This window comes from Notamacropus eugenii, chromosome 5 (assembly GCF_028372415.1).
Source record: "Notamacropus eugenii isolate mMacEug1 chromosome 5, mMacEug1.pri_v2, whole genome shotgun sequence".
Taxonomy (NCBI): domain Eukaryota; kingdom Metazoa; phylum Chordata; class Mammalia; order Diprotodontia; family Macropodidae; genus Notamacropus; species Notamacropus eugenii.
In genome coordinates this window covers 415,715,933-415,743,868 of record NC_092876.1, presented here as the reverse complement: position 1 = coordinate 415,743,868, position 27,936 = coordinate 415,715,933, and the positions used below count along the sequence as shown (strand labels likewise).

Genomic DNA, 27,936 nt, shown 5'->3' with positions numbered 1-27,936 from the left:
TCTTGTGTTTGAAAGGCAGATTTTCTCTTCAGCTCTGGTCTTTTCCTCAGGGATGCCTGAAAGTCCTCTGCTTCATTGAATGTCCGTTTTTCCCCCTGAAGGATTCTACTCAGTTTTGCTGGAAAGGTGATTCTTTTTTGTAATTCTATGTCTTTTATCCTCTGGAATATCATATCCCAAGCCCCTCTGATCCTTTAATGTAGAAGCTGCTAAATCTCATGTTATCCACGATATTTGAATTGTTTCTTTTTGACTGCTTACAATATTTTCTCTTTGATCTAGGAGGTCTGAATTTGGCTATAATATTCCTAGGAGTTTTCATTTTGGGATCTCTTTCAGGAAGTGACCAGTGGATTCTTTTAATTTCTATTTTACCTTCTGGTTCTAGAATATCAGGGCAGTTTTCCTTGATCATTTCTTGAAAAATGATGTCTAGGCTCTTTTTTTTGATCCTGACTTTCAGGTAGTTCAGTAATTCTTAAATTATGTCTCAGATCTATTTTCTAGATCAGTTGTTTTTCCAATGAGATAGTTGTATTTTCTTCTATTTTTTCATTATTTTGATTTTGTTTGATTGTTTCTTGGTGTTTCATAAAGTCACTAACTTCAATTTGCCCAATTCTAAATTTTAAGGAATTATTTTCTTCATTGAACTTTTATACCTCCTTTTCCATTTGGCCATCTACTTTTGAGGGAGTTCTCTTCAGTGAATTTTTGTACCTCTTTTTCCATAAGGCCAATTCTGCTTTTCAAGGCATTCTTCTCTTCATTGGATTTTTGTGTTTCTTTTACTATTTGGCCTATTTCAGAGAAACTTTTAGTTTGTGTTTATCACTACAATGTTGAGGTCTTAATTTCTTAGCTTTTAAATGTGAATACATATGTGAAAATATTTATAAATTTTAATGTACCATATAAATGTTAGCTATTATTGTTACATATCTCTAGTTCCCAGTCATTATATGAGATAAACTAGAGACCTTTCAGTATTCTTGTTGTCCTCCTCTGGACACCCTCCAGTTTATCAAAATATCCTTTCTAAAGATATACAAAGTCTATGCAGAGTAGTTTCTGAGGGCAAGAGAACTGACAGAGGGTGAGGGGATCAGGATAAATTGCTTGGGGAAGGCAGAGCTTGAACTGAGTTTTGAAGAAGGCTAAGGATTCTAAGAATTAGAAGTAAAGAGGAAGCACATCCTAAGCATAGAAGTCAATCCTTGTTAATGCACAGAGATGGGATATGAAATGGAATGTACAAGAAAGAGTAAATAGGCCAGTTTGTTTGGAATGTGTGAAATGAGTCTGGAAAAGTAGATTCAGATTGTGAATAGTAAAAGATTTTATAAACCAAACAGAGGCTTTATTTATCCTAAATAAAAAGAGAAGGAGGCATTAAAACTTTTTTAAAAAATTTATTTTGTTTTAGAATTCAATTTTTCATTTTCAGTTCCAAATTCTGTCCTTCCCTTCTCTCCCTTTGAGAAAGGTAGAAAATAGAACCCATGGCAAATATGTATAGTTGTGCAAAACACATTTTCTGCATTAGCCATGTTCCCCCAAAAAAGACAGAAAGGAAGAAGAAATAGAAGAAAATGTACTCTAATCTATACTCTGAGTCCCTCAGTTCTCTATCTGAATATGGATAAGATGTCACAAAAGCCTAGCGAGCAGTAGTGCCAAAGGCTACGGAGAAGTCAAGAAAGATGAAGACAGAAAAGACTATTATATTTAGCAATTAAGAGATCGTTGGTAACTTGAACTTTTGAGGTGGGAAGCCAGTCTGCAGTTAGTCAAGAACAGAGTAAGAAGAACTGATTGTGGATGGCCTCCTCAAAAAGGAGGAGAGATGTAGTAAAATAGCTAATGGGGGTGGGTAGAATGAGCAATAACAATTAGAAAAACCAGAAACCAAGGGAAATATTTAAATATGAAAAACCAGCAGATAAGTGAAGGAGATGATTTAAGGATATTAGGTAGTCCAGATGAGCAATAATGAGGACTTCATCTAGGGTGGCAGTCATGTGACTGGGCTCAGGATACATTGTGCAGGTAGAATCAACAAAACTTGAAAACTGATTGGACACGAGGTTAAGAGAAGAATCAAGGATAATTCTGAGGTTGTAAATCCAGGTGATAAAGACTGTATTGGTCCCATTAACAAAAGTAGAAAAGTAAGGAAGTGGGGGAGGTTTTAGGGGAAAAGGAAAATTAAAGTTTTTTAGACATGTTGAGTTTGAGATGCCTACTGTCCTGTTGGAAGTGGCCACTAGGCACTTTGAGATACAGTTCAGGAAAAAAAACTAGAGCGGGATATCTAGATCTAGAATTCATCTGTATAGTGTTCAACCAAATGACAGCTCAGGGGAGAACAGGAGCTACGGGACTCAGTGACCAGAGCCCAGGATTTGGAGTGAGGAGTATGTGAATTCGAATCCTTCCTCAGACAATTCATGGCAAGTCCTTTCTCTGTGCCTCCGTTTCTTCCTCTGTAGCACCTTCCTCACGGGATTGTTGTGAGAATCAAATGTGTTAACATATATAAAGCACTTTGCAAATTTTAAAGCATGAAATAAATGCTAGTTATAATTAGGGAGTGAAAAGAATAGGACTCAGAAGTGAACACTGTGGGATGCCATGTACAGGCAGGAGAAAGAGCGTGATGATCCAGCCAAGACTAAGAAGGAAAATATAGAAAGAAGAGAGGAAAACTTGAAGATGGTAGTGTCATGTAAACCCAGAAAGTGTATAGTATTTAGCATGTGGTGCCAAATGCCACAGACAGGTCAAGAATAAAGACTGAGAAAAGACCACTGAATTTTGCAGTTAATAGTTGACTGGTTCATTAATAGGTCATTTTGGAGAAACAAAGCCTTCCTTTATCCATTCTAAATTTCCATAAGCTTTTTTGGCTACTACGTTACCCTGATGGCTCATAATAAACTCACAGTCTGCTAAAACCCCCAGTTCTTTTTCAGATAAACAGCTTATCATGCCTCCACCATTTTGAATTTGTGAAGCTGATTTTAGGAATCCACGTATAAGATTTATTATTTATTGCTATTAAACTTCATCTTACTGTTGTTAGCCCAGTTTTTTAACCTATCAAGATCATTCTAGGGTATCAGCCATTGTGTAACCAATCCCTCCCAGCTTTTTACCATCTGGAGGTATAATGAACATGACATTTATGCATCTATCCAAGTCATTGATAAAAATGTTCACACACACAGGGCCAAGTGCAGGTCCCTGAATCTCCACTGGGTGCTTCCTTCTAAGTTGACATTGAGCCATTAACAATGTACCAGTCATTCAACTACATCCAAATCCTCCCACCTGTGCTATCATCTCACTTCCATCTTTCATTTTTCCCACAGAGTGAAGAAGCTAGTGGTCAGAGGGGGTGAGATTCTGCAATGCTTTACTGCACCACTTTGCCCTGATCTACAATTTTGTAACCTCTTTAAAAAAAAAAAAAAGGAAGAGAAAAGGAAATGAGATCACTTTGTTCTTGCTGAAGCTGTGCAAGCTTTTTATTGTCATTATTTCTGGATTCTTAACCTTTTATTAATATTATTTATTAATAGTATTCTAGAATTCTATTAGAAATCAACTCACTGACCTTTAGCATCTTCTTTTTTTTTTTAATTCTGACACTGTTTGCCTCACTCCAGTCCTGCGATATCTGTCCCTTTCTCAGGATTTTTCAGATGTTACTGACAATGGCTGCACAGTCACATTTTAAGTTATTTCAGTTCTCCTGGGCCACATAACCTGAATTTATCAAGAGGAGCCAGGTACTTACCATTACCCTTTCTCATCTTGGAAATTGTCTCCTTCCCTCATAACTATTTTTGTTCTACCTTTTCCAGACAAAGATCCTTCTCTTTGGCTGAGAAAATCAGAAATATAAGGATTGAGCAGCTCAGCCTTCTCCCGACTCCAGTTACCATGGAGCAGCAGTCCTTTCTATTCTTGGATTATCTTTTCTTAATCTTTGCTGTCCTTAGCTTTCCTCAACAAATTTAGCTCATTCTCAGCTTAAACCCAGTTCCTAATGTTATTCTTACATGAACTCCCCTTGCATCTAAATGTTAAGTCGGCTGATGATCTGATCAGTCTCTGGACACTCTCATTTCTCTCACCGGAATTGTTTCTCTGTGCCCCTGGCAAAAACCTTTCCTGATTCCTCCGGTTGTTTGTATTATCTTCCTTATAAAATTATTATGTGCATTCTTGTTTACACTTTTCCCCTTGGTTTAATGTTCCTGAGGGCAGACTTTTCTCAGTGTCTTTGTCTCCCCAGTGACTAATATAGTGCAGTAGTAGATGTTTCATTGAATAAGGAATATTCACAACTAAACATATTAACAGAAAAGAAGGCCAATCTGATCACATGTTGATTAAAGGATAGCAAATAGAGATCTGAAATGCCCCTAGTACAAAACCCTAGAAGAAGGCCTCTGACACATCGAGTGAATCCTCTGTGAAAGATGTATGGAGGAAAGCAGACAAGGATCATGAAGATTGAGGAGGACATGCACAGGTGACAGCCGGTACCTGTGAAGGGCAAACTCACAGCAATAAGATTGTGATTCTTTAGGGGAAGCAGCAGTGGAAAGAAAAACAAAGCAGGGGAGGAGATTCTGGACTTAGAAGATACCTGATTTTGAATTTAGCTAGCTACTTAAACATGTGCAAATAATTTTATTTTAGGGAGCCTCAACTTTTGTTGTTGAGTTGTTCAATGGTGTCTGAACTCCTCATGACCTCACAGACCGTAGCAGCCAGACCCTTCTATCTTCCACTATCTCCCAAAGTCAGTCCAGTTTCATTCTCATTGTTTCCATGGCACTATCCATCCATCTCATCCTCTGCTGTTTCCTTTTCCTTTTACCTTCAATTTTTCCCAACATCAGGGTCTTTTCCAGTGGGTCCTGTTTTCTCATTACGTGGCCAGAGTATTTAACCCTCAGCTTCAGTATTTGTCCTTCCATTGAATAGTCTGAATTAATATCTTTAAGTATTGACTGATTTGATCTCCTTATCATCCAAGGGACTCTCAAAATCTTCTTCAGCAATACAATTCAAAAGCGTCAGTTCCGTGGCACTCAGCCTTCCTTATCGTCCGAGTCTCACAGTCATACATTTCTACATGAAAAACCATAGCTTCTATTATATGAACCTTTGTCAGCAAGGTGATGTCTCTGCTGTTTAGCATGCTGTCCAGACTTGCCATAGCTTTCCTTCCAAGAAGCAAGTCTTTTAAATGCATGGCTGCAGTTGCTATCTGCAGTGATCTTTGAGCCCAAAAACATAAAATCTGGCACTGCTTCCATTCCTTCCATTTCTCTATTGTCAGGAAGTGATGGGACCAGTTGTCAAAATCTTAGGTGTTTTTATGTAAAGTTTCAAACTAGCCTTTACATTCTCCTCTTTCATCCTCAACTTCTTCACCTGTAAAATGGAGTTTAGTACTTTCCTTAAGGAAACCCAGTATTAGTATTTTACTTAAGGGTTGTTGTGAGGACCAGATGAGAGTAAGTAAGTAAGCACTATATAAACCTTAGAGTGTGATATTATTATCATTATTCCTTGGTTTTTCCCCTCAAAAAGGCTCTATTCCCTATTCTCTAGATCTCTGTGGAGGGAATCTTCCTTCTACAGAGAGCATGCTAGAACCCACATAATCTGAGACTCCTATCTTCATAGTTTCATGTATGTTTACACACATACATATTCATATACATATAGAACATTGTATTAAAATTTATAAGCATTTTTACTTTGGTATATTATATGCTTATTTATACTAACATTCCATATTTTATTGTACTAATCTTTAAATATTAAATGTAAATTTATCCTCCAGGAGCTGTTGTGACCATCACTGCACCAGTTAATATGAATGTGGACAGCCTCCAGTCTCTGTCATCTGATGGTGCTACATTAGCAGTGCAGCAAGTCATGATGGGAGGACAGAGTGAGGATGAATCTGTGGATAGCACTGAAGATGATGGAGGAGAACTCACAGCAACAAATATTAGTGGCCTGGTATTGGATAACAGTGATTCTCTGCAGTAGGAAGCAAGAGAATGTGACCATAGTTAGGAGAAAAAAATGGACTTCACTGACTTTTTATAGTTTGCACAGCAAACATTTTACACAAGTTTTATTTCTAATGTTTTATATGTAGATATAGAAGGGTGCACTTTTTGTATTTCATAGTAAGCTTAAACAGTCTTTGCAGGTACAGCAACTTCTTTCAAATGTGTGTGTGGTTTTTTTGTTTGTTTGTTTGGGGGGTTTTTGAATTTTTCTTTAAAGGTTTAACTCTAATATAATGAATGACAAACATCCCTTGAGTCCCTTTATTGTATCAATGGAAAGTGCTACCATTTTCTAAAGAATTATGCTGTTTTAATTTTCCTTTGTACTTTGAAGCAGATTCTCAATGGGCTAATTTAAATCTATAGCCAGTGAAATTGGATTACTGTATTAGGCCCATCTATTTAGAAAAAGCTTTTGCACCTTAAAACTGCCAGTATGAAGTAAACACCAACATACCAGTATAAAAGAAGTACAATCAAGTTGTGATTGTATGGCATTTTTAAATAAGCTTAATTTCTCTCATTCAGTGAACTTGTTTCATCTGTTATTTTTAAAAAAGAAAAAACCTCCTATTTTTACTTTGCTGGAATTACTGGATAAAAACTATTTTTATAAATTGATTACTAATTGGGATTATGATTATATTGAACGTAATTTCTAGAGAACAATACATATTTAGTATTTCAAAATGAAAGTTTCTAAAATAACCAAATTTAATGAACATGCTGAAAGTTAGTATTCCATGGTTCTCAGAATATATCTTAGATCTATCCCAGAATAATAATTTACATTTAGTAATGAAGTAAGAAACAGCAGCTATTTAATGAAATTTTTAATATCTTCAAATACTAGTTTGTATGTTATGACCAGATTTATTTCACACTTGATCTAAACTTTATATCTAAAGGTATTTGCTAAATATATATTTAAGTAAGTTAAGCAAAAATGGTACCCAGTAATAGATCTTAAACAACTCAATGTCCATATTTTTTCTCATTTAAATATATTTTTTATTAGTTTTCTACCACATTAACCATGTTGTTGCTTTGGAGTTAGAAAAAAAAGCAGTGCTATGTAAAATGTGGAACATTCTCTTCAGATAGTTCAGGACACTAGGACAGAGAGCAAACAATCTCCTAAAAGCAATTTTAAAATATTCATGAACTAGTGATAAAAATTAATTTCATTGTAATGATGGTTTGATTGCATATTTTCCTTCCAGTCGTCTTTGCTCTTGGGTGGTTGTTCATGTGCAATTGTTTGGTTTTGATCCTGAAAGTCAATATTTCTTCCTTATATACTGTTGTAAGCATGACATCTAGATGCTGTCAACCATTCTGAAGTCTAATAATCATTTCCCCCTCTTGATCTTATGGTAGTGTTGGATTTGGAATATTAGAGTTTTTGTCTTCTGAGTTGACATATAACTAGTGAAAAGGAAAAAATAACATGCCTATTCTTTTTTCTTACAACAGACCAACTCATTTCACAGTGTAGAAAGATATTCTTTAAATGATTTCCAACCAAAATCAACTTAATTTGTTTACGTGAGATAGTTATATGGTTTAGATATTATCAGTTCTTGAGTTGCAACTGTAGCCAATTGGTCATTGAACTCAGATGATAATAAAGTACTTTTTTAATGAAGATTTGTTTTTATGGCACCATTTCCCCCCAATAGATACTAAATTTATAAATTGGTCTTCATTAAGTCACTGCATACTTTTAACCTTCTATAGAGAATTGTTTTGTTTTTTTTCTTTCCAAATTTATTTGTGTTTTCAATTTTTAACAATGACTTCCATAAACTTTAAATTTTCTCCCCCTCCCTTCCCAAGAAAGCATGCAATCTTATATGGGCTCTACATATACATTCTTATTAAATATATTTTCACATTAGTCATGTTGCATAGAAGAATTAAAATGAATGGGAGAAAGCATGTGTAAAACTAAACAAAACCAAATGTGATAAGAGAAAATAGTCTGCTTCATTCTGTGTTCCAACTCCATAGTTCTTTCTCTGGATTTGGGTGGCATTTTATATGATGAATCCTTTGGGAATATTTTAGGTTGCCTTGCTGTGGAGGACTAAGTCTATCAAAAACAGTCCTTGCACGCTATGCTAATACTGTGTATAATGTTCTTCTGGTTCTGGTCAATTCACTTAGCATCACTTCATATAAGTCTATACAGGTATTTCTGAAATCCTCCTGTCAGTCAATTCTTATAGCACAATAGTATTCCATTACATTCATATATCACAACTTGCTCAGCCATTCCCCAGTTGATAGGCATTCATCATTTTCCAGTTCTTGGCCACCACAAAAAAGAGCTGCTATAAATATTTTTGTACATGTGAGTCCTTTTCCCATTTTTATGATCTCTTTGGGATACACCTCTAGAAGTGGTATTGCTGGGTCAAAGGGTATGCACATTTTTGTAGCCCTTTGGGCATAGTTCCAAATTGTTCTCCAGAATGGCTGGTTCAACTCACAGCTCCACCCACATCTTCTCCAACATTTGTCATCTTCCTGTTTTGTCTTGTTAGCCAATCTGATAGGTGTGATGTGGTACCTCAGAGTTGTTTTGACTTGCATCTCTCTAATCAAGAGTGATTTAGAGTATTTTTTTCATGACTATAAATAGCTTTAATTTCTTCCTCTGAAAACTGCCTGTTCGTATCCTTTGACCATTTATCAATTGGGGAATGACTTGTATTCTTGCAAACTTGACTCAGTTCTTTATATGTTTTAGAGGTGAGGCCGTTATCACAGACACTAGTTGTAAAAATTCTTTCCCAGTTTTTTGCTTCCCTCCTAATCTTGGTTGCATTGACTTTGTTTATGCAAAAAACTTTTCTATTTAATGTAATCAAAATTATCCATTTTGCATTTCATAATGAAAATTTTGTTTTTAAGAGTATTTCAAAAATTAACTTAAAAGTTACTCAGCTACTCAATTTAGCAAGGAAAGAAATACACTTTTTAAAAGCAGGGATTATTTTCTTGTAAATTTTATTAAGATAATTAAACACAGGTATAACTAAAAACGTATTTCTCATATCAACTTGACCTTAACTTGCTTAGATTATTTTTTCTAACCAGAAACTACTGAAACTATTTCTTCCCTTTTAAAAATATTCCTAGTTTTTGGTTCAGATGAACAATTTCGAATGTTTGGTTTTTAAATTATTGCAGGAATTGAGAAATCATGTTAAATTTAATAGATGCATTAGGTTGTTAAAGGTGCTTTGTGCTTTATTGGAGTGCCAAACTATGGTAGTTGGAAGAATATAGTTATTTTCATTTTGCAAATTGAGAATCAGAGTTCCATAAACTGTAGTGATTTGAATAATGATTCAGGCTAAGTGAATTATATGGTTTTTTTCCTTTTGCATGGTTTTAAATGTTTGAAATTGTTTCCCTTCAAACCAAAACCCTTAATTACCACCTTTAAAAGAACAGGCAAAAGATAAATTTAGGTTTTGCAGGGATATGCCATAAGAAACCTTGAATCATCTCTACTGATATACTTTGTACACACTTGGTTTTCATGGTAAGCCATTTTTGTTTTTCCCTCAGTAATTCATCAGTCAGTTTCTCAGAAACATTTCCCTTCCGTCCATTCCATGTGTCTAAGAGAATCTACGAGTTGTGCTTTTCAAGTGAACAAACTGAATCCCAAACTCTATTCTTACTGAATTCTTTACCTTAGGAGGATCCTTCCAATTGTGTTTTAAAGTCTGACTAATTGAATTTTGTTGTTGATGTTGTTGTGACTGTCATCCCCTCATAGATCAAATGAGTTAGGTTGGCTTTGCCAAACCCAAATAAAACTCTCAACTGCTGGACTTGCTAAACTGCTTCAGTGTTTTGGGGTTTTTTTCCCCAGGTGGTGAAATATATTCTTCCTTTTATCCAGTATGTGAAATAAACTGGGAAAGAGCACAAGTATGCTGTTTAGACAGATTACCAAACAAATATTTGTTAGTAACCTGTTGTGTGAAAGCATACAGCATTCTTTCTTATGAATTAGTTCCTTGTAATCTGTTAAATGATCTTTGTTTCTAAACTGTGTGAGAAAATAATAGGGCACTTTTTCTTTTTACTCAAATTTAGGCCTATCATCCAATCTTTTGTCCATAAAGAGGGCTGTCTCTGGCAGATCGTAGCAAAAATATTCCAGCAGTCTTTCTTTGTTTTAAATATATTTGGTCTATGAAACTGACAATCTTTAAAATGTGAATACTGTAACATTAAGTTTTTCTTGGATTGTTGTCTTTAAAAAGGATTTTTGTGAAGCAACTGATTTATCAAAGAAAATAATTAAAAATAGAAACATGCTCTGTGGATGATGTATTATTACATAAAAATGAAACATCTCTATAGAAGAACACATTTCCTGTTTTAAGTAAAGCATTCAATTACTTTAGAACTTGACATTTAGAATTTTAACATAATCCCTGCACATAACAAAAATTAATGTATCACTGGGATTTTTGGGCTCCAGTTGCAGAACTGCAGAGTCTCAAAGCAGGAAAGGAACTCAGATCCAATCAAATCTAAACTGTATTTGAACAGGAATCCTGTTTACAAAATATCCAACACGTAGCCTTCGAGTTTTTGTTTCAAGACTTCCACTGAAGGGAAACCCACTGCTTCTTAAAGGTGCACTTTTGAATAATCCTCATTGCTAGAAACTTTTTCTTTACATCAAGATATGATTTGTATCTGTAACTTTCATGCATTGCTCCTGATTTTGCCCTCTGGGACCAAGCAGAACAAGTCTAGTCTCTCATTCTTCCTCTGGAGATAGTCCTTCATCTACTAGAAGGCTACTTTGTCTCCCCTAAGTCTGTACTTCTTCCACAACTCCTCAACAGGCATGATCTTAGGACCCTTTGGTATCCTACTTGCCCTCCTTTAGACACTCTGCAGCTTACTAAAGACCTTCCCAAAAAGTAGTGCCCAGAATTTAAAGCTATAAATTATAGTGATACTGTCTATCTCCAGACTCTCATTTTTCAGAGGTCAACAGGGAAAGGGGAAACTTAGTTTTGAAAAAGTTTTGAAAAAAATTGAGAATAGGGACCAGGGCTAGTCTAGACTGATAATTTCATTGGCATGGGAAACTCTCAGGTAAGGAAAATCCATCTACCAATACAGGTTGGCATCTTCTTTGCAATTTATAGTCTTCAGAAGTTGACTAGAACCTCAGAAGGAAAGTGACTGTCCCAGGTCACATAAGTGATATGTGTTAGAGGCAGGATTTAAACTCAAATCTTCTGATTTCAAGGTCAGCTCTCTGTTCACTATGCTGCTATGCCTCTCAGGTTCAGATAACAGTAGCAAAAATATTGAAAAGATTTTTTTTTATGGAACTTAGATTTGATTAAATATTTAATGTTCTTGCTACTTCTGTGTATTAAGCAAATAGCATCAAGGAAAATCTACCAAAAAAAATCATTCATTGTGTGGAAGTCCTTTAAAAAAAATCTAAACCTCTAAACAAAATAATTTGGTTTTTTTATTCTTACATTGCCTTCTAATTTTTGCCACATCCTTAATGTTATTAAAAATAACTTCTTTTCTCACTTTTTAAAATGTTTTGCCAGAATAAAGCTAAAGAAGATATTTCTTATGTGAATATTATTTTCTTGTCAAGGACTACATATATAAAAAGTCTGTAATTTGAAGGAAATACACATTTTCATTTCTAATGGGCTATGATAAACCACTTGAAGAGTATGCACCAAATTTAACAGTTAAAAATATATCAGCAGACTAGAAGATTGAGTTGAATCTAATTAGATTAAATGTATTAGAGATAGTGAAAACTGAAGTGAAAGAAGTGAAAAAAGTGAAAGTGAAAAAAGAAGTGAAACTGATTTGTAGAACACAAGTACAGGCTTTCTAGGAGGAGGTTTCTTTTTTGATATTATGTGTGTTCTATTGTATTTTTATTTATTTTGTTAAATATTTCCCAAATACATGTTTTAACATTCAGTTTTTATTTTGAGTTCCAAATTCTCTCCTTCCCTCCAACCTCTCTCCCACCCGTTGAGAAGACAGACAACATGATATATGTGAAGTCATGCAAGATATATATCCATATTAGTTATGTTACAAAAAGAGGCAAGGAAAATTAAAAAGTGAAAAAAAATATGTTTCAATCCACACTCAGATTTCATCAGTTCTCTCTCTGGAGGAGGGATAGCATTTTTTATCATGAATCCTTTGGAATCACCCTGAATCGTATTGATCATAATGGCTAATTAAGTTGGATATCATTACAACATTACTGTTACTGTGTACAATGTACTGGTTCTGCTGTCTTCACTTTACATTGATTCATATACATCTTCCCAGGTTTATCTAAACCATCTAGGGAGATGATAGTTCTGAACAGCAGCTAGGGTTTTAGAGGATTACAATCCCAATTTGAGAGAAAAGAAAATAATGCAAATATTAAAATAACAGGTCTCTACTTTTTTTCTCTCCTTTGTTTCAAGGGAATACCAAGAAGGAAACCATTTAAAATTTTAAGAAAGGAAAACTGTAGAGAAAAATAGAATAAGAGAAAAACTTTGGGATAACTAGAAGTATGTATTTATATATATATGTATTTCTGTGGTCACACAATAATTTGACATTCTGCAGCAAAGAATGATAGGTAGACATTTGCATAATAGTAGCTATTTGCAAAATACTTTTCGTTTATCAGTTTATTTGAAGTAGGAGTTACAGAATTTAAAAGGCACCTTAGTGTTCATTCAGGACAACTCATATCTGAAAAAGAATTCCTTCACAACACAACTAGCAAATTGTTCTCTAGCTTTTGCTTGGAGTCTCTGAAGGAGAATAGATTATCTCACAAGACAGCCATTTCTGCTTTTAGATCATTTTCATTTTTAGGAAGTTTTCCTTACGTCATCTCTAGATTTGCCTTTTTGCCATTTTGACCCATTGCTCCTGGTTCTGTCCTCAGTTCCATCTTGTACGTGGCAAGCCCTCAAATAACTGAATGCAGCAGTTCTGTGCCCCCCTAACCTGAAGTCTTATCTTCTTTTAGATACATATTATCATATCCTTCATCACTGATCCTGATGTGGCATGAGATGGCTATTTACCATTTGGTTTGCCCTTCTCTGAATATTCTTTATCTTACCAGTGTCCTTTCTGATATATGGCCAAAAGTACACAGTATGTGAACAAAAGGGCATGGCTGTGTCCCAGTAAAACTTGTTACTGTAAGTGTAAATTTGTAAAACCAAAACTCAATGCAGTAATTCAACTGTGACCTGACCAGATCAGAGCCCCGTGAGCTCTCCTCTCCTTATTCCTAAAAGCTATACCTTTCAACGTACACTAAAACTGCATTAGCTTTTTTGGTTGCCATTACCACCCTTTTTGCCCTAGTGAACTTAAAATTCCCAGATCTCTTTCAGATGAACTGACATCTAGCCTTGCCTCTTCATTTTGTAAATCTGGTGTTTTTAATCCAAATGTAAACTCTCTTAAGTTTAATCTTGCTCAGTTTGTGAACATTGGTTGAAAGAACTGGGGAATTTTAACCTGGAGAAGACAGAGTTTGGTGGTGATGATGAAGATGTTGGCTATCTTCAAAAATATTTGAAAAGCTACAATGGGGAAGAAGGTCTAGATTTGCTCTGTATAACAGTGGTGTTAAAATCAGGAGCAATGACTAGAGATTAACAGAGAGATCGATGTGATAGAAAACTTCCTACAATGAGAGATATCCAAAAGTGTAATGGGCTGCCTCTAGAAATGGTAGGAAAACCCTCCTTCAAGCAGAGCTTTATCGTTGGATACATCACAGCAGATGGTTATAGTCTTAAATGAATTGAACTAGATGGGTAATCAGCAAATTACAGCCCCTGGGTCAAATATGGCCCATTTCCTGTTTTTGAATGGTTCTTCAGCTAAGGATAGTGTTTATATTTTTAAGTGGTTTTTAAAAATCAAAAGAAGAATAATATTTTATGATAAATGAAAATTCTATGAAATTCAGATTTCAGTGTCCAGAAACAAGTTTTACTGGAACACAGCCATGCCCTTTTGTTTACATACTGTCTATGGCTACTTTTGTGCTGCAGTATCAAAGTTGCATAGTAGCTACAGAGACTGCATATGGTGTTCTCAGTATTTCACACTGCTCCATGGCTCACGGAGCAGTGCAGTGACATAGTTACAACTTGACAGTGTTTCTAGTAGCATACATAATGGCATACGCACATGCATACACACACACATACATATATACATACATACATACATATATATATATATTCACCAGCACATACCCCTCATGTCAAAACAAAAAGAAAATTAGATTTCAGGTAACATGCTTTTTAAGGCACTATCATGGGTGGATTATTTTGCTAACAATTTGATGGCAAAGCCTTGTGCTTATTAAGAAGTGACATCATAACTGTGCTAATAGAATATAAAATACGTCAGCTTCACTAGGCTAAACATTCATCACCTTATTGCTGCAAAGTAAGTTTCTGAGTAGCAAGAATTTTATACTTATGGTGAGTTAATTAAATCTAATTTGATTGCAGCAGCTGAATATCCACAGAAAATAAACTTGTTTAAGACAATTAGCCTTTCAGCTCAATTATGCTCATATATTCATGGCTTGATAGTGGTATTTGGCGGTACCTCTTTGTGTAAAAAAACATTCTCAAAGATGAGATATGTAAAATCTCATTAAAAATCAGTATTAACAGGTGAACATTTGCAATTGATTTTGGTAATAGGCAACACTAATTTTGAACCCCAATTAAATGAAATGTTATTTCCCCCCCCCAAAAAAAACTTCATTTTTATCATTATCAGACATGTATTACAAAAAAAAAAAAATGTACCCATTATTTTTATATTTTGAATATGGTCAATAAAAAATGTGGAAATTTTTCTCTTGTGTATAAGTACCTCCATAATATTTTGCCTCTTGGACCACAAAGCCTAAAATATTTGCTAACAGGCTCTTTCAGTTTACTGATCCTTGGATGAGATAGCCAAAAAGGTTCCTTTCAAATCTGAAATTCTGTGATTTAGACCAAAAGTTTACCAAATATGTCAATTGACATAACAAGGAAACTAAAAGAGTCTAAGAAGTGATTTAGCAAACACTTGAATTACTTACCAAGCAGAAAGAGAAGCCAAGAACAATAATTTCTAATATAAACATTTTTAAATCTTAGAGAGGCATTCTAGGTCATGTAACCTATAAGAGGGAGAACTAGACGTTTTCTTTTATCCTCAAGACCTTTCAAACCTCTCCACAATAGAAATTATGCCCCAGAAGTAAAGCAATTTCAGTTGTCTCCCCAGTCTATGACCAAGACCCCAAACAAGATTAAAAACTTGAGCTAATAACCCCTAATGTGAACTCAGCAGCCTTTTCCCCACTGCAAAGGAAAGAAAGAATGAATGTGTAAGAATTGGTGATTGGAGTCTAGGTGAAGTAAAGAGAAAGGGCACTGGAGTGGAAGCCAATCATTTCCATTAGAGGTAATTAGTGTTGGTTACATGCCCTTGCTTTCATCACCTTCTTTGGAAAAAAGTGAGAAAGACAGAGGAAAATGTGTAAGAGAATATCAAAAAGGGAAATAACCAACTGAGTTATAATGGGATGACTTCATTTGTAAATGAAGGGAGCGTAACAATGGATTAGCAAACAGAAGCTATAGATCCTTGTTTACAAGAACTGCACTTGAAACAAAAATTGGTTCAGAGTTAAAAATAAAGATTAGAGTAGAATTTGTAACGCTTTGGGTGAATTTTTTAAAAAGCAGCATGGCAATTATCCCAAAGTAAAAATCGAAGTGTTTAAAAATGTATTAATGAGACTCACCTCCTGACAAGAGAGGGATTGAACATACACAAGATGTGGCCAATGTGAGCATTTGTTTTGCTTGACTATGAATTTTTGTTCCAATGGTGTAGGGTGGGAGGGAGAGAAGATAAATGCTGGTTAATGGAAAGAAATTTTAAGAAGGATAAGCAAGGAAGCTACATAATGTTTAAAGGCATCATAGATAATAATATTAAGTAAACATGCAATAAATTGGCATACCATTCAAGTACTTAAAGGAAAAGTTAATTGAGTAGAATAAACAGGAAATTATATTAACTGGGAACCTCAGTATGTTGCTTTCAGACTCAGGCAAATTTAATAAGAAGATCAAGAAAAAAGCTAAGGAACTGAAAAGATTTTTTAAAAAGTAGTTATGATAAATTGCTGGTGAGTAGTAAATGGGAAGATAAAGCAGTGTTCATATATTCAAGGATATATGACATCTTTTCAGAAATTAACCATGTACCAAGCCATAAAAACATTACAAATGCAGAAAAGTAGAAATATTAAATATACTTTAAAGATTATAAAACAAAATTATAATCAATAAGGAAAATTAGGAGAAAGAATTGCAAAAGAATTGGTGAGTCAAACAGCATCATAAAAATGATAGGTATACAGTTAAAACAGTCCTTAGGGGAAAATTCATCTTACCAGATCAATGAATTGAGACTGAAACCCTCACCCCCCGACAAGCAAAAAATTTTTGAAAATAATAATTGAAATTATTTCATTCAATTAAATCAAGCTTTATTTAAAACTAGTGCCTGTTTTCAAATGAATAAAAAAGGTAGCTTGTTGGCTAATCTGATTTAAAAAAGGGGGGGGGGGGAATTCAAACTGAGTATGTTAAAAATGAAAAAAGGAAAATTCATAATGAAAAGGAAATTATTAGAAACTCTTCCTCAACTATATGATGATACAACCAGTCACTAAATGAAATGAAGAATATTTACAAAAATACTGAATGCACAGAATAACAAGAAACAGAATTTAAATAATACAATAGTAGAAAAAGAAATTGAATAATCCATAAATGAACTATTAAAGAAAAACACCAAGACCAAATTAATTTGCAAATTAATTTGATCAGATATTTAAAGGACAATCCCAGTCACACAAATTTTACTAAAGTAGGGGTAAAAATAAATAGCAAATTCCTTCTTGAAATAAATATGATCTTCATATCAAAAACTCGGAGAACATAAAAGTTAGAAAAGAAAATTATAGACCCACATCCCTACTGAATATTGATTCAAAATACTGAATAAAGTGTTTGTAAACTATAATAACCTATAAAGTAATTATACACCGTGACAAGTTAGAATTTGTACCAGTAATGGAAGCGTAGCTCAATATTAGGAAAATGATAAACATACGAACAACATTAATAACATATAAAATTACACATCAATAGATGCAGAAAAAGCTTTTGGCAATACAATACCCATTTATAGTAAGCACATTATAAAGTATAGGAATCAATATACTTGTTTATAAGATACTGAAAGTATATCCTTCCCAAACCAGAAGAGAGTATTTCCTATAATGAAAAAATGCTGTGAGATCTTTTCAGTAAGATCAGGGTAAAGTGAAGATGTTCATTATTACCCTATTTTTATATAGTTCTAGAAATAATACTGCTAACAGATGTACTAATAAGACCCCCAAAAAAGGTTAAAGAGAAAAGTATAGGTAAAGAGGAAACAAAAATATTACTTTTTGCAGATGATTTGGTTGTTGTCCTTCACTCTTGAAGAGGATCAAAGGTATCCCTATGTTGGAGTCAAGGTACAGTGTGTCCAACTGTGGCTAATAAGACCAATGTGAGCTCAGAAGGCCCTACCACAGGTTGGGGCCAATAGTTCATATGAACATTTGGAGTGGAGATGTCTCTAATTTGCACAGCTCGTTTCTTTTGAGCTGATTCGTTCATAGAGTACAGTGCCTTCTTCGGTGTGGGCACATCATGCTGAGTGATCCTTTGCCAGTATCTCCTACGTCACTCAATTAATTCCAAAGTTCTTCAGAGAGGACTTGAGAGTGTCCTCGTATCACTTGCTGACCACCATGTGAGCACTTGCCTTGAGCAAGTTGATCATAAAGTAGTCTTTTAGGCAAACACACATTTGGTATTCAAACAACGTGGCCAACACAATGGAGTAAAGTAGCTAGGCTCACCCAAATATTCTATTAGACCATAGCATAACCTCTCATAAATATTTCTGATTATTTACGTATGCTCATATCAAGGCCAAAATATCCACAAGGACAGGAATAAAGAGTAAACAACATACGTTAAAGGAACAGGGAGAAAAATTTCACAAAAAAGTGGGCTCTCCTCAGGGATTACAATAGAGTCTAAATTATTTAACTTTACAGAATAAGAAAATCAGAGTCAGAGATTTTTTTTAATCAATGCCCAGAGCATATGATTCCATTGAGCATTTAAACATGCCTTGAGTTACGGCAAGCAAGCTGGCATCCTTCACTTTCTGTTCATATTATAAGAATGAAGACCAGTTTATGAATTATGAATTAGGCATTCATTTAGAGGACTGAAGGTCTTAAAACTGAGAATTTGTCTTAACTAGGTAATAAAATCCCTATTCTAGTTCCTGTTTCCCAGCAAGGTGGGGGGGGGGGGTAAGGGGAGGAGGATGGGGACTTGCATTTTTTTATTAATTTGTCTTTCATTTCACAATGTTTCTTCCTGAACAGTTCCTCCCAAAGTCACAGGATCATAGAAGTGGAGCTGGAAGAAATCTCAGTGGCCATCTGGTCTACCCCTGTCCTATTTTACAGATAAGCAAACTGAGTCTGAGGGAGCTGAAATGACTTGCCCAAAGTCGCAGTGTCAGGAGTGAAATTCGAAGCCAGTACCTCTGAGACCAGCCCCGGTATTCTTTCTACTGTACTGCACAGCTTCCTCCTACTGTATGACTGTACGACACTGGACATTCCTGCAGAGGGACTTCTAAACTTGAGCTTTCCTAGCCTCCTACCAATCTCTACTAGGGCATCTTATTAAAGCATTTCCATGTTTGAATTATGTTACTCCCATAATCTTTTTATTTTGTAATCATAGCATACACCTCAACGCCTGTGCAACAAATCTGGAAAATTGTGCCTGTGGTAAAAGGACGTTAAAGAACAAAAACCAAAACCCTGACACCAAATGCATGGAGCTCAAGGGATGCACTTGCAGATTTCCTAGCTAAAAACACTCCTAGGCTCCCATCTCCAGTCCCTTGGGGGCTTTCCTGAGGTGCTTTCTTCTCTACTTCATCAAAGTAATTGCCACATTGTGCTACCCCAGATTTACTTCTATGGAACATTTGTCAGCGAGGGTCTCCTTCGCTTTCTGTTTTTCTCTACAATTCGAATACAACCCAAACAGAGAATACATTTCATTCTGCCGATAATAGATATTTAAAGCAAAACACTAGCAATTCTTCTTGTGATTTTTCCCCAACTCAAATCATATCTACCCCCTAAGGAAACTGCAGTATAATCTGTAATAGTTTTAGGAGCAAGATGTATACTATTTTGTGTTCTATTTTCACAGCATGTGTTATAGAATCGGATGCTCCTCTTTGAATAAACAACGCTCAGCCACCCTTGGTGATGTGGTGGTAGTGTGTGTGTATTGTGTGTCTGTATACATCTCAGACAACTCATTTACATACTTGTTCAATCTTCTTTCCTATTTGATTACTTTTATCTTATATATGTGGGCTTTACAATACTCAAATATCTGCAACAAACCTGTAAAGCTTGAGATACGTATAACAATAAATAAACCATGTCTCCTTTTCCAAATGTGGCATTCACCAGCTCTGAACAGAGCTGAGTGTCACTGGTAGATTTTTTTTTTGGTTCTGAATTTTTTCTACCAGGTTAGCTTCAAGGTGTCGCTCCTTTGCTTACCTGGGCTATCTCCCTCAAGGACATAATGTCTTTTCTGTAAGGTCAGCTCATTGCTGGTCTGGGTCCTCAGCAGGCTCAGCTAATGCCAGTTTTGATGGTCTCTTACTGGTTCTGGTTGCTAAAGGAACCTCTGCTGGCTCTTCTGATGTTTAAAGCTAATAAGATCATAAACTAGTCGATTTCATCTCTGTGTACTCATTCATCTGAAAAGTTCTGAGTTCTCTGTGAAGAAAGGCTTTGGGAGGAGTTTACTGCTCCACCCTCCAGCCTTCCAGAAGGAAGGAAGAGGCAAGCCTGTAAGCAGAGAAGCCATTGCATCTGTCAAATCTGAATCAATCAGCATGATGATGAGATTTCAGATGATCCCCTTATCCTGGAGGAGGCATCATGTTCAGTGGAAACAAAACAAAGCTGCTGATGGAAATGTAGCTCCCATAGATATCTTCAACTCAACTTGTCCAAAACTGAATTTATTATCTTTCACCCTAATCCCTCCTTTCTTCAAATTTTCCTTTTATTGTCAGGAGTGCCACTGTCAGATGGAACTGACTCAGGACCTTTGAAAATACCAACAATTCTGGAAATACAAATAATGGGAAAAGTTTCTTCCTAATTAACTGGAATCCATTACATAATATCCTTACATGCACTTCACAAGGAATCACAATTCTCTCAGTATAGTTCCCTAGCAACCTCTGCATGGAGGAATATACATATAAATATACACACATATATGTGTATAGATGTAAATATATATGTATATACACATTATGAATACACATGTGTATGTATAACAAATATAAACACGTGTATTTATTCATCTATATTTGCCTTGAGATTCTTGACCAAGTTAATGATGTGATAGCCCTAAACATAGTATGGTTTATTACTTTGGCCTCACCTAGCCATCAATAAAGAATCATCCCTAAGTATATTTCTTTTCCTTCTTTCCTGTAAAATAGGGCTTTATAATTGTTTTCATGTGAGTTCCTGTCTTGATTTATGGATTTTATATTTAGCTGGAATGGAAGTTCTCTCTTTGTTTCTATTGGGTATTGTTAGTAACATACAAAATGGCTGATAATTGTAGGTTTATTTTGTATCTTTCTACTTTACTGGAAGTATTATTTCCAGTAAATTTTTCATTGACTGTCTGGGATTCTTTAAGTAATCATCATGTTGTCTCAAAAGTAGATAATTTTGCTTATGCAAAAATCTTCGAGTAGAGGGTGGAGCACCTTTTGTTGGCAATGTCAAAGAAAAGGATATTGATGAGGTGTAGATTGAAGTAGGTAGTCTCTAAGGTCCCTTAGATTCTGAAACAAACATTGTCCTTAGCTCCTCCCTGAAGAAGGTGGTTTTTTTGGGAAAGGAGGGAATAAGCACTTATATAACATTTACATGCCAGGCACTACGCTAAATGTTTTACAAATGTTATCTTGTTTCATCCTCACAACAACTCTATGAGATAGTTGAGGTGATTATTCCCATTTTACAGTTAATGAAATTGAGGTCCAGAGATTAAATGACTTGCCTAAGCTTACACAGCTACTAAGGGTCTGAGACCACACTGGAACCCAGATCTTCCTGACCCTAGGCTCAGAACTCTATCCACTGGGCCACCTACCAGCCTCTTTGGCATTCACAAAGTCCTATTTTGCCATGAAGGTGACCTTGAATTCTTGAATACTATGCCAATAGAACAAAAACTCTGTCTGGTACTATTGTGTTGGACTAGTAAAATTCCAGTGACAAACTGCTTTCCCAGGCCCAGCCTAGTCAAGGACAGAATCCTATTACCAATAGATTGGCCATAGGAAGCCATAGATGCAGAGTGATAGAAAAGGAGACAGACGATAACGAGTCCATTTTTAGACTCATCTATAAACATTATCTGTTGATAATCCCAGTTTGAGGTCCAGTGACTAATATGTATACATGCCACTGGAGAAACAATATTGACAGTCTCATAAATAAAAGACAAAGAGAACTTGTAGCTAAATGGCATGATGACTCACAGGTTCTCCTCAGAGAGGCAAATAAAGTCATTGTTGCTATGGTATGTCCAAGCCCTACAAGAAACATAATTTTATGAGATACTTGGTCATCCCATTTTGTAGCAATTAATGATGAGTATGAGTGAAAAGTTCACCATGAAAATGATTACCAATTATATGCCAATTTCTGTTCCGAAGGATGAGGAGGTAGAAAAATGGTATGAATAACTTAATTATACCTTTTATACTTATCATCAATGAAAATGTGAACACAAGAGAGAATGATGAAGAAACCAAAATGTTGGGAAATATGGCTCAGAAATAAGAATTAAAAGAAGCCAATGGCTTATAGACAATACAGTACTCATACCTACACATCCTTAGTATTTCCTTCAGGAAAGCCTTGGGAAGGACTGGACATGGCAAGTTACCATGTGGTGTCACCAAAGATGAAATCAGCATCTTAGTCGATCAGGAATAACTGGCTGGCTATGTGGGAACCCCATTTTCCCAATCATTTGTCTATGTATAGTCAGTGAAGATAAAAATACCATATTAGAATGGTAAAAATAAGTAAGAAGATATGACATGTAGTTAAAACAATTTCAACCTGACTTGCTTTAATGAGCTATGGTGTAAAATAAAACCTTTGCAAAGTGCATTACACAGTGCCTGGTACATGGTGGGAGCTTAATAAATACTCCTTCCTTCCTTTCTTCCTTCCCTATTTTAATGAGCAAATGTTGCTATGCAAATAACTATCACTATTTCCTAAGCATGTTTAAGTGATATAGATCAGTTGCTACACCAAAAGGATCCAAAGACCCTAAAGCCAAAAAACATTTGTTTGGGGTCACAGGGAGAGATATGGCCATCCAAGGTGACACTAATTTAAAAGAGAAACTCATTTATAGTTCTCATGGAAGAGAATATTGTAAGATTATCATCTCATGAAACAATGAAAAGTAGAAAGGGTAAACAAGTGTACAAAAAAGTTTGTCAGGAGACAAGGTAGATCCCTCAGTATTTCAAATGAGGTGGGAGGGCAAGAAATGGAAGAAAAGCGGGGCGGAGCCAAGATGGCTGAGTAGAAAGATGCACATATACATAGCTCCGAACCCACAACCCACAGAACGGCTAGAGGGGACCAACCCATGGTGAATTCTGCACCCAGAGGCCACGGAATATTGGAGCGAGGGAGATTTCTGTTCCAGAGAGACCTGCAAACCTCTCGCGGGGGGTCCTTTGCGCTGTGGACTGGGCGCCGGGACTGGGAGCTGAGTGCAGCCCTGCAGCGGCCGCGACACCGTGAGGAAAAGATCCGAGCGGGCTACAGAGACGGGATATCCTGCAGCCATGCGGGTCCCTCCACCCACAGAGGGACCTGCAAACCTCTCGCAAAGGGTCCGTCGCGCTGCAGACGCGGAGCCCAGCCCAGACCTGCGGCGGCTGCGGCTGCGAGAGGTACAGATCCGAGCAGGCTTCAGAGACGGGATCTCCAGCAGTGGCACAAGCCCCTCCACCCACAGGTGACGAGAGTCGGTGAGAGAGTCTCTTTGGCGGGTCGAGAGGGGAGTGGGGGGCCCCCCCGGGAGATAGAAGCTGAGAGGCGGCTGCAGATAGGGGCTCCCCAAGTGGGCGGGAGCCTGGATCCATTGTGGAAGGTCTGTGCATAAACCCCCTGAGGGAACTGAGCCTGAGAGGCGGCCCTGCCCCGACCTGACCATCTGAACTTAATTCTCACACTGAATAGCAGCCCTGCCCCCGCCAAAAGCCCTAAGGCAGGAAGCAGCATTTGAATCTCAGTCCCCAAACGCTGGCTGGGAGGACCAGGAGGCGAGGTGGGTGTGAGGAGAATATTCAGAGGTCAAGCCACTGGCTGGGGAGAATGCCCAGAAAAGGGAAAAGAAATAAAACTATTGAAGGGTACTTTCTCGGAGAAAAGACACTTCCTCCCTTCCTTTCTGATGGGGAGGAACAATGCTTACCATCAGGCAAAGACACAGAAATCAAGGATTCTGTGTCCCAGCCCACCCAATGGGCTCAGGCCATGGAAGAGCTCAAAAAGAATTTTGAAAATCAAGTTAGAGAGGTGGAGGAAAAACTGGGAAGAGAAATGAGAGGGATGAAAGAGAAGCATGAAAAGCAGATCAGCTCCCTGCTAAAGGAGAACCAAAAAAATGGTGAAGAAATTAACACCTTGAAAACTAGCCTAACTCAATTGGCAAAAGAGGTTCAAAAGGCCAATGAGGAGAAGAATGCTTTCAAAAGCAGAATTAGCCAAATGGAAAAGGAGATTCAAAAGCTCAATGAAGAAAATAGATCTTTCAAAACTGGAATGGCACAGATGGACGCTAAGGACTTTATGAGAAAGACAGATATCACAGAACATAGCGAGAAGATTCGAAAAATGGAAGATAATGTGAAATATCTTATTGGAAAAAAAACTGACCTGGAAAATAGAATCAGGAGAGACAATGTAAAAATTCTGGGACTACCTGAAAACCATGATCAAAAGAAGAGCCTAGACATCATCTTCCATGAAATTATCAAGGAAAACTGCCCTCACATTCTAGAACCAGAGGGCAAAATAAATATTCAAGGAATCCGCAGAACACCGCATGAAAGAGATCCAAAAAGAGAAACTCCTAGGAACATTGTGGCCAAATTCCAGAATTCCCAGGTGAAAGAGAAAATATTGCAAGCAGCTAGAAAGAAACAATTCAAGTATTGTGGAAATACAATCAGGATAACACAAGATCTAGCACCCTCTACATTAAGGGATTGAAGGGAATGGAATAGGATATTCCAGAAGTCAAAGGAACTAGGACTAAAACCAAGAATCACCTACCCAGCAAAACTGAGTATAATACTTCAGGAGAAAAAATGGTCTTTCAATGAAATAGAGGATTTTCAAATTTTCTTGATGAAAAGACCAGAGCTGGAAAGAAAATTTGACTTTCTAACACAAGAATGAAGAGAACCATGAAAAGGTGAACAGCAAAGAGAAGTCATAAGGGACTTACTAAAGTTGAACTGTTTACATTCCTACATGGAAAGACAATATTTGTAACTCTTGAAACATTTCAGTATCTGGGTACTGGGTGGGAGTACACACACACACACACATGCACACACACACATACATAGAGACAGAGTGCACAGAGTGAATTGAAGAGGATGGGATCATATCTTAAAAAAAAAAATGAAATCAAGCAGTGAGAGAGAAATATTGGGAGGAGAAAGGGAGAAGTTGAATGGGGCAAATTATCTCTCATAAAAGAGGCAAGCAAAAGACTTATTAGTGGAGAGATAAAGAGGGGAGGCAAGAGAAAAACATGAGGTCTATCTCATCACATTCCACTAAAGGAAAGAATAAAATGCACACTCATTTTGATAGGAAAACCTATCTCATAATACAGGAGAGTGGGGGACAGGGGCACAAGCAGGGTGGGGGGGAGGATAGAGGGGAGGGCATGGGGAGGAGAATGCAATCCGAGGTCGACACTCATGGGGAGGGAAAAGATCATAAGAGAATAGAAGTAATGGGGGACAGGATAGGATGGAGGGAAATATAGTTAGTCCAATACAACACAACTAGTATGGAAATCATTTGCAAAACTACACAGATTTGGCCTATATTGAATTGCTTGTCTTCCAAGGGGAAGGGGTGGAGAGGGAGGGAGCTAAAGAAGTTGGAACTCAAAGTGTTAGGATCAAATGTAATGTTCTTACCACTGGGAAATAAGAAATACAGGTTAAGTGATCAAGAAAGCTATTGGGCCCTATAGGACAAAAGAGAAGATGGAGACAAGGGCAGGGAGGGAGGATAGAGGGGAGAGCAGATTGGTCACAGGGGCAATTAGAATGCTTGGGTTTGGGGGGGGGAGGGGATAAAAGGGGAGAAAATTTGTAACCCAAAATTTTGTGAAAATAAATCTTAAAAGTTAAATTAAAAAAAAAAAGAAATGGAAGAAAACTGGAAAACATACATTGAGATTTCTGAAATGAATTATTCTCAGCAATGACAGTGAAATGACTGCATTCCAATGCTGATTTATAACAATAATAGTATTTATATAACACTAAGTTTCATAAAACCCTTTAATAAGTGTTAATCTCACTTGAGGCCCAGGACAACTTTGTTATTATACTTATTTTACAGAAAAAGAAACTGAGACTGAGAAGTGACTTGATGGTGACAGAACTTTCCTAACTGTCTGAAACGCTGTTTACTGAAAATAGAAATAGCAGTTAAAAAAGAAAACATGGGAAGAAGGTAAGATCAAATATACAACAAGGTGGTCTGTACTGGAGACAACATAGCTGAGGAAACCGAAGAATGATTCTCAGAAAATTTGAAAAAAGAAAGGATACCAAGTGCTTAGAGAAAGCCATCTAATCACACAATTGACAGAAAAGGACAGGGGATTTATTTATTGTTAACTATTGAAAAGCATTTGCTTTGGTAGAGGAAAATGCCACCTTGTTTTCTTTGAAGTTACTTGCACGTATGTTCAAATCATACAAAATTAATTGAAAGATGCAACAGCAAACTTTATTCAACAGCTCTCTGATGTACATACCAAGTGGGCTATAAAACAGGAAGGTATTTACCAAATACATTTGCCGATGTGGGGGAGAACATCTTGTGCAGAGATCTAAATGGAAAAGAGATCTTATATAGATGGTAAGAGGTTCTTAACCTGAGATCTGTGAACTTGATGTTTTAAAAACTATTTTGATAGTTGTACAGGGTGTCCACATGCCCTGCATTTCAACATAATTGATTTCTTATGTAAATTTACATATTTTATGTATTTAAAGACATTATTCTGAGAAGAGGTTCATAGACTTTACCAGACTGAACTGTGTGCCTCATGGGCTTTTTATTTTGGTAACATAATTGGTAGATGATGGATGACATTGCCTGTTCCTCCACAAGACCTTGACATTTCCAACCAGCCCAAGTCTTCTTTTGGACAAGCTAATAATTTTGTCCTATTTAGCAAATTTCACCCTCTATGTTATTTTAGGGACTTATCCTCTAAAAGAAAATTCGACATTTTTTAAAAACCACCAAATTAATTATAATATAAATAGATTAGTTCTGGAAAGGCTTTAAAAAGAAAAACTGACAACTCTGGCGATAAGGTTAATGTTTCTTTACTAGGTCAGATGCCCCTCTAAATGCTCTTTATTGGCAAAGTATTAAAGCAATGCTCACTGTTCCCACAGTGAGTTAAGCTCTTGATGTTAAAAAAAGCCAGTTTTAGAAACTCAAATGATAAGAACTCTCCAAATCTAAAAAGAGAAGAAGAAATAAGAAGATGGCTTTGCAGTTTTCCAGTAGTGGCATCTTTTTGCAGAGTGCTTGAGATTAACTTGTCTTCTGCTCTCTTTCTCGGGCAGCCACAAAATTCAGCAGATCAATGACTGTGACAACCCCAAACACCATCTGCCTCTGACTGGAGTTGCCACTGCTGCAGTCTAGGGATTTAAGGAAAATAAAGGAAAAAGCAACCCTTAGTAGTTTCCTAGAAGGCTAAAGAAGGAACTGAACACCAAATCTTTCTCAGGCAGTTCTTACCCCTCAGGGGTGGGAACCTGTGGGTTCAAAGCCCCATGTGGACCTCTAGGTCCTCAAATGTGGCTCTTTGACTGAATCCAAGGGGGTGCATAAGACAGAAAAAGCTAAAACTCCTCTATTCTAGATGGTTCCTGGGAAGGTCTGCTAATCAAGATCACCCTCCGGGCATTCAAGTCCTTTTGAGCAGTCTCTCTTGGAAAGAAAAGGAGAGCCATTCTCCATACCACTGATCTCCTGCTACTGTATGAGGGGGAGGTTTGATTCCATCTAGTCTCAAAGCTAGAATTCTGCTTTTGGGGAAGCAGAGTGGCATCATTCCTTCTTCCTCCTATCTGGAAATGCTTAAGGCTCTGAAAGGACTCTACACAGAGAACAAAACCCTATGGACTTTGAAAATCTATCTAAAATCTTCCCTTAATAACCACA

At 36.5% G+C, this 27,936-nt stretch overlaps 3 protein-coding genes across 10 annotated transcripts in view; 1 reads left to right on the top strand and 2 right to left on the bottom strand.

Moving 5' to 3' along the window:
* Positions 1-10,450, top strand: part of PKNOX1 (PBX/knotted 1 homeobox 1) — a 171,982-nt gene extending 161,532 nt beyond the window's left edge. For all 7 annotated transcript variants that reach the window (XM_072614857.1, XM_072614853.1, XM_072614852.1 and 4 more), the window contains one exon: positions 5,870-10,450. In XM_072614857.1, the coding sequence (XP_072470958.1) occupies positions 5,870-6,081 (212 nt within the window). In that variant the 3' untranslated portion in view covers positions 6,082-10,450. The remainder of the gene's footprint in view (positions 1-5,869) is intronic.
* Positions 1-24,595, bottom strand: part of LOC140507015 (uncharacterized) — a 101,304-nt gene extending 76,709 nt beyond the window's left edge. For both annotated transcript variants that reach the window (XM_072614859.1, XM_072614858.1), the window contains exon 1: positions 17,713-24,595. In XM_072614859.1, the coding sequence (XP_072470960.1) occupies positions 22,949-23,647 (699 nt within the window). In that variant the 5' untranslated portion in view covers positions 23,648-24,595 and the 3' untranslated portion in view covers positions 17,713-22,948. The remainder of the gene's footprint in view (positions 1-17,712) is intronic.
* Positions 24,596-26,456: 1,861 nt separating this feature from the next.
* Positions 26,457-27,936, bottom strand: part of CBS (cystathionine beta-synthase) — a 50,601-nt gene continuing 49,121 nt past the window's right edge. The window contains exon 16 of the mRNA XM_072614849.1: positions 26,457-27,410. Within this exon, the coding sequence (XP_072470950.1) occupies positions 27,301-27,410 (110 nt within the window). The 3' untranslated portion in view covers positions 26,457-27,300. The remainder of the gene's footprint in view (positions 27,411-27,936) is intronic.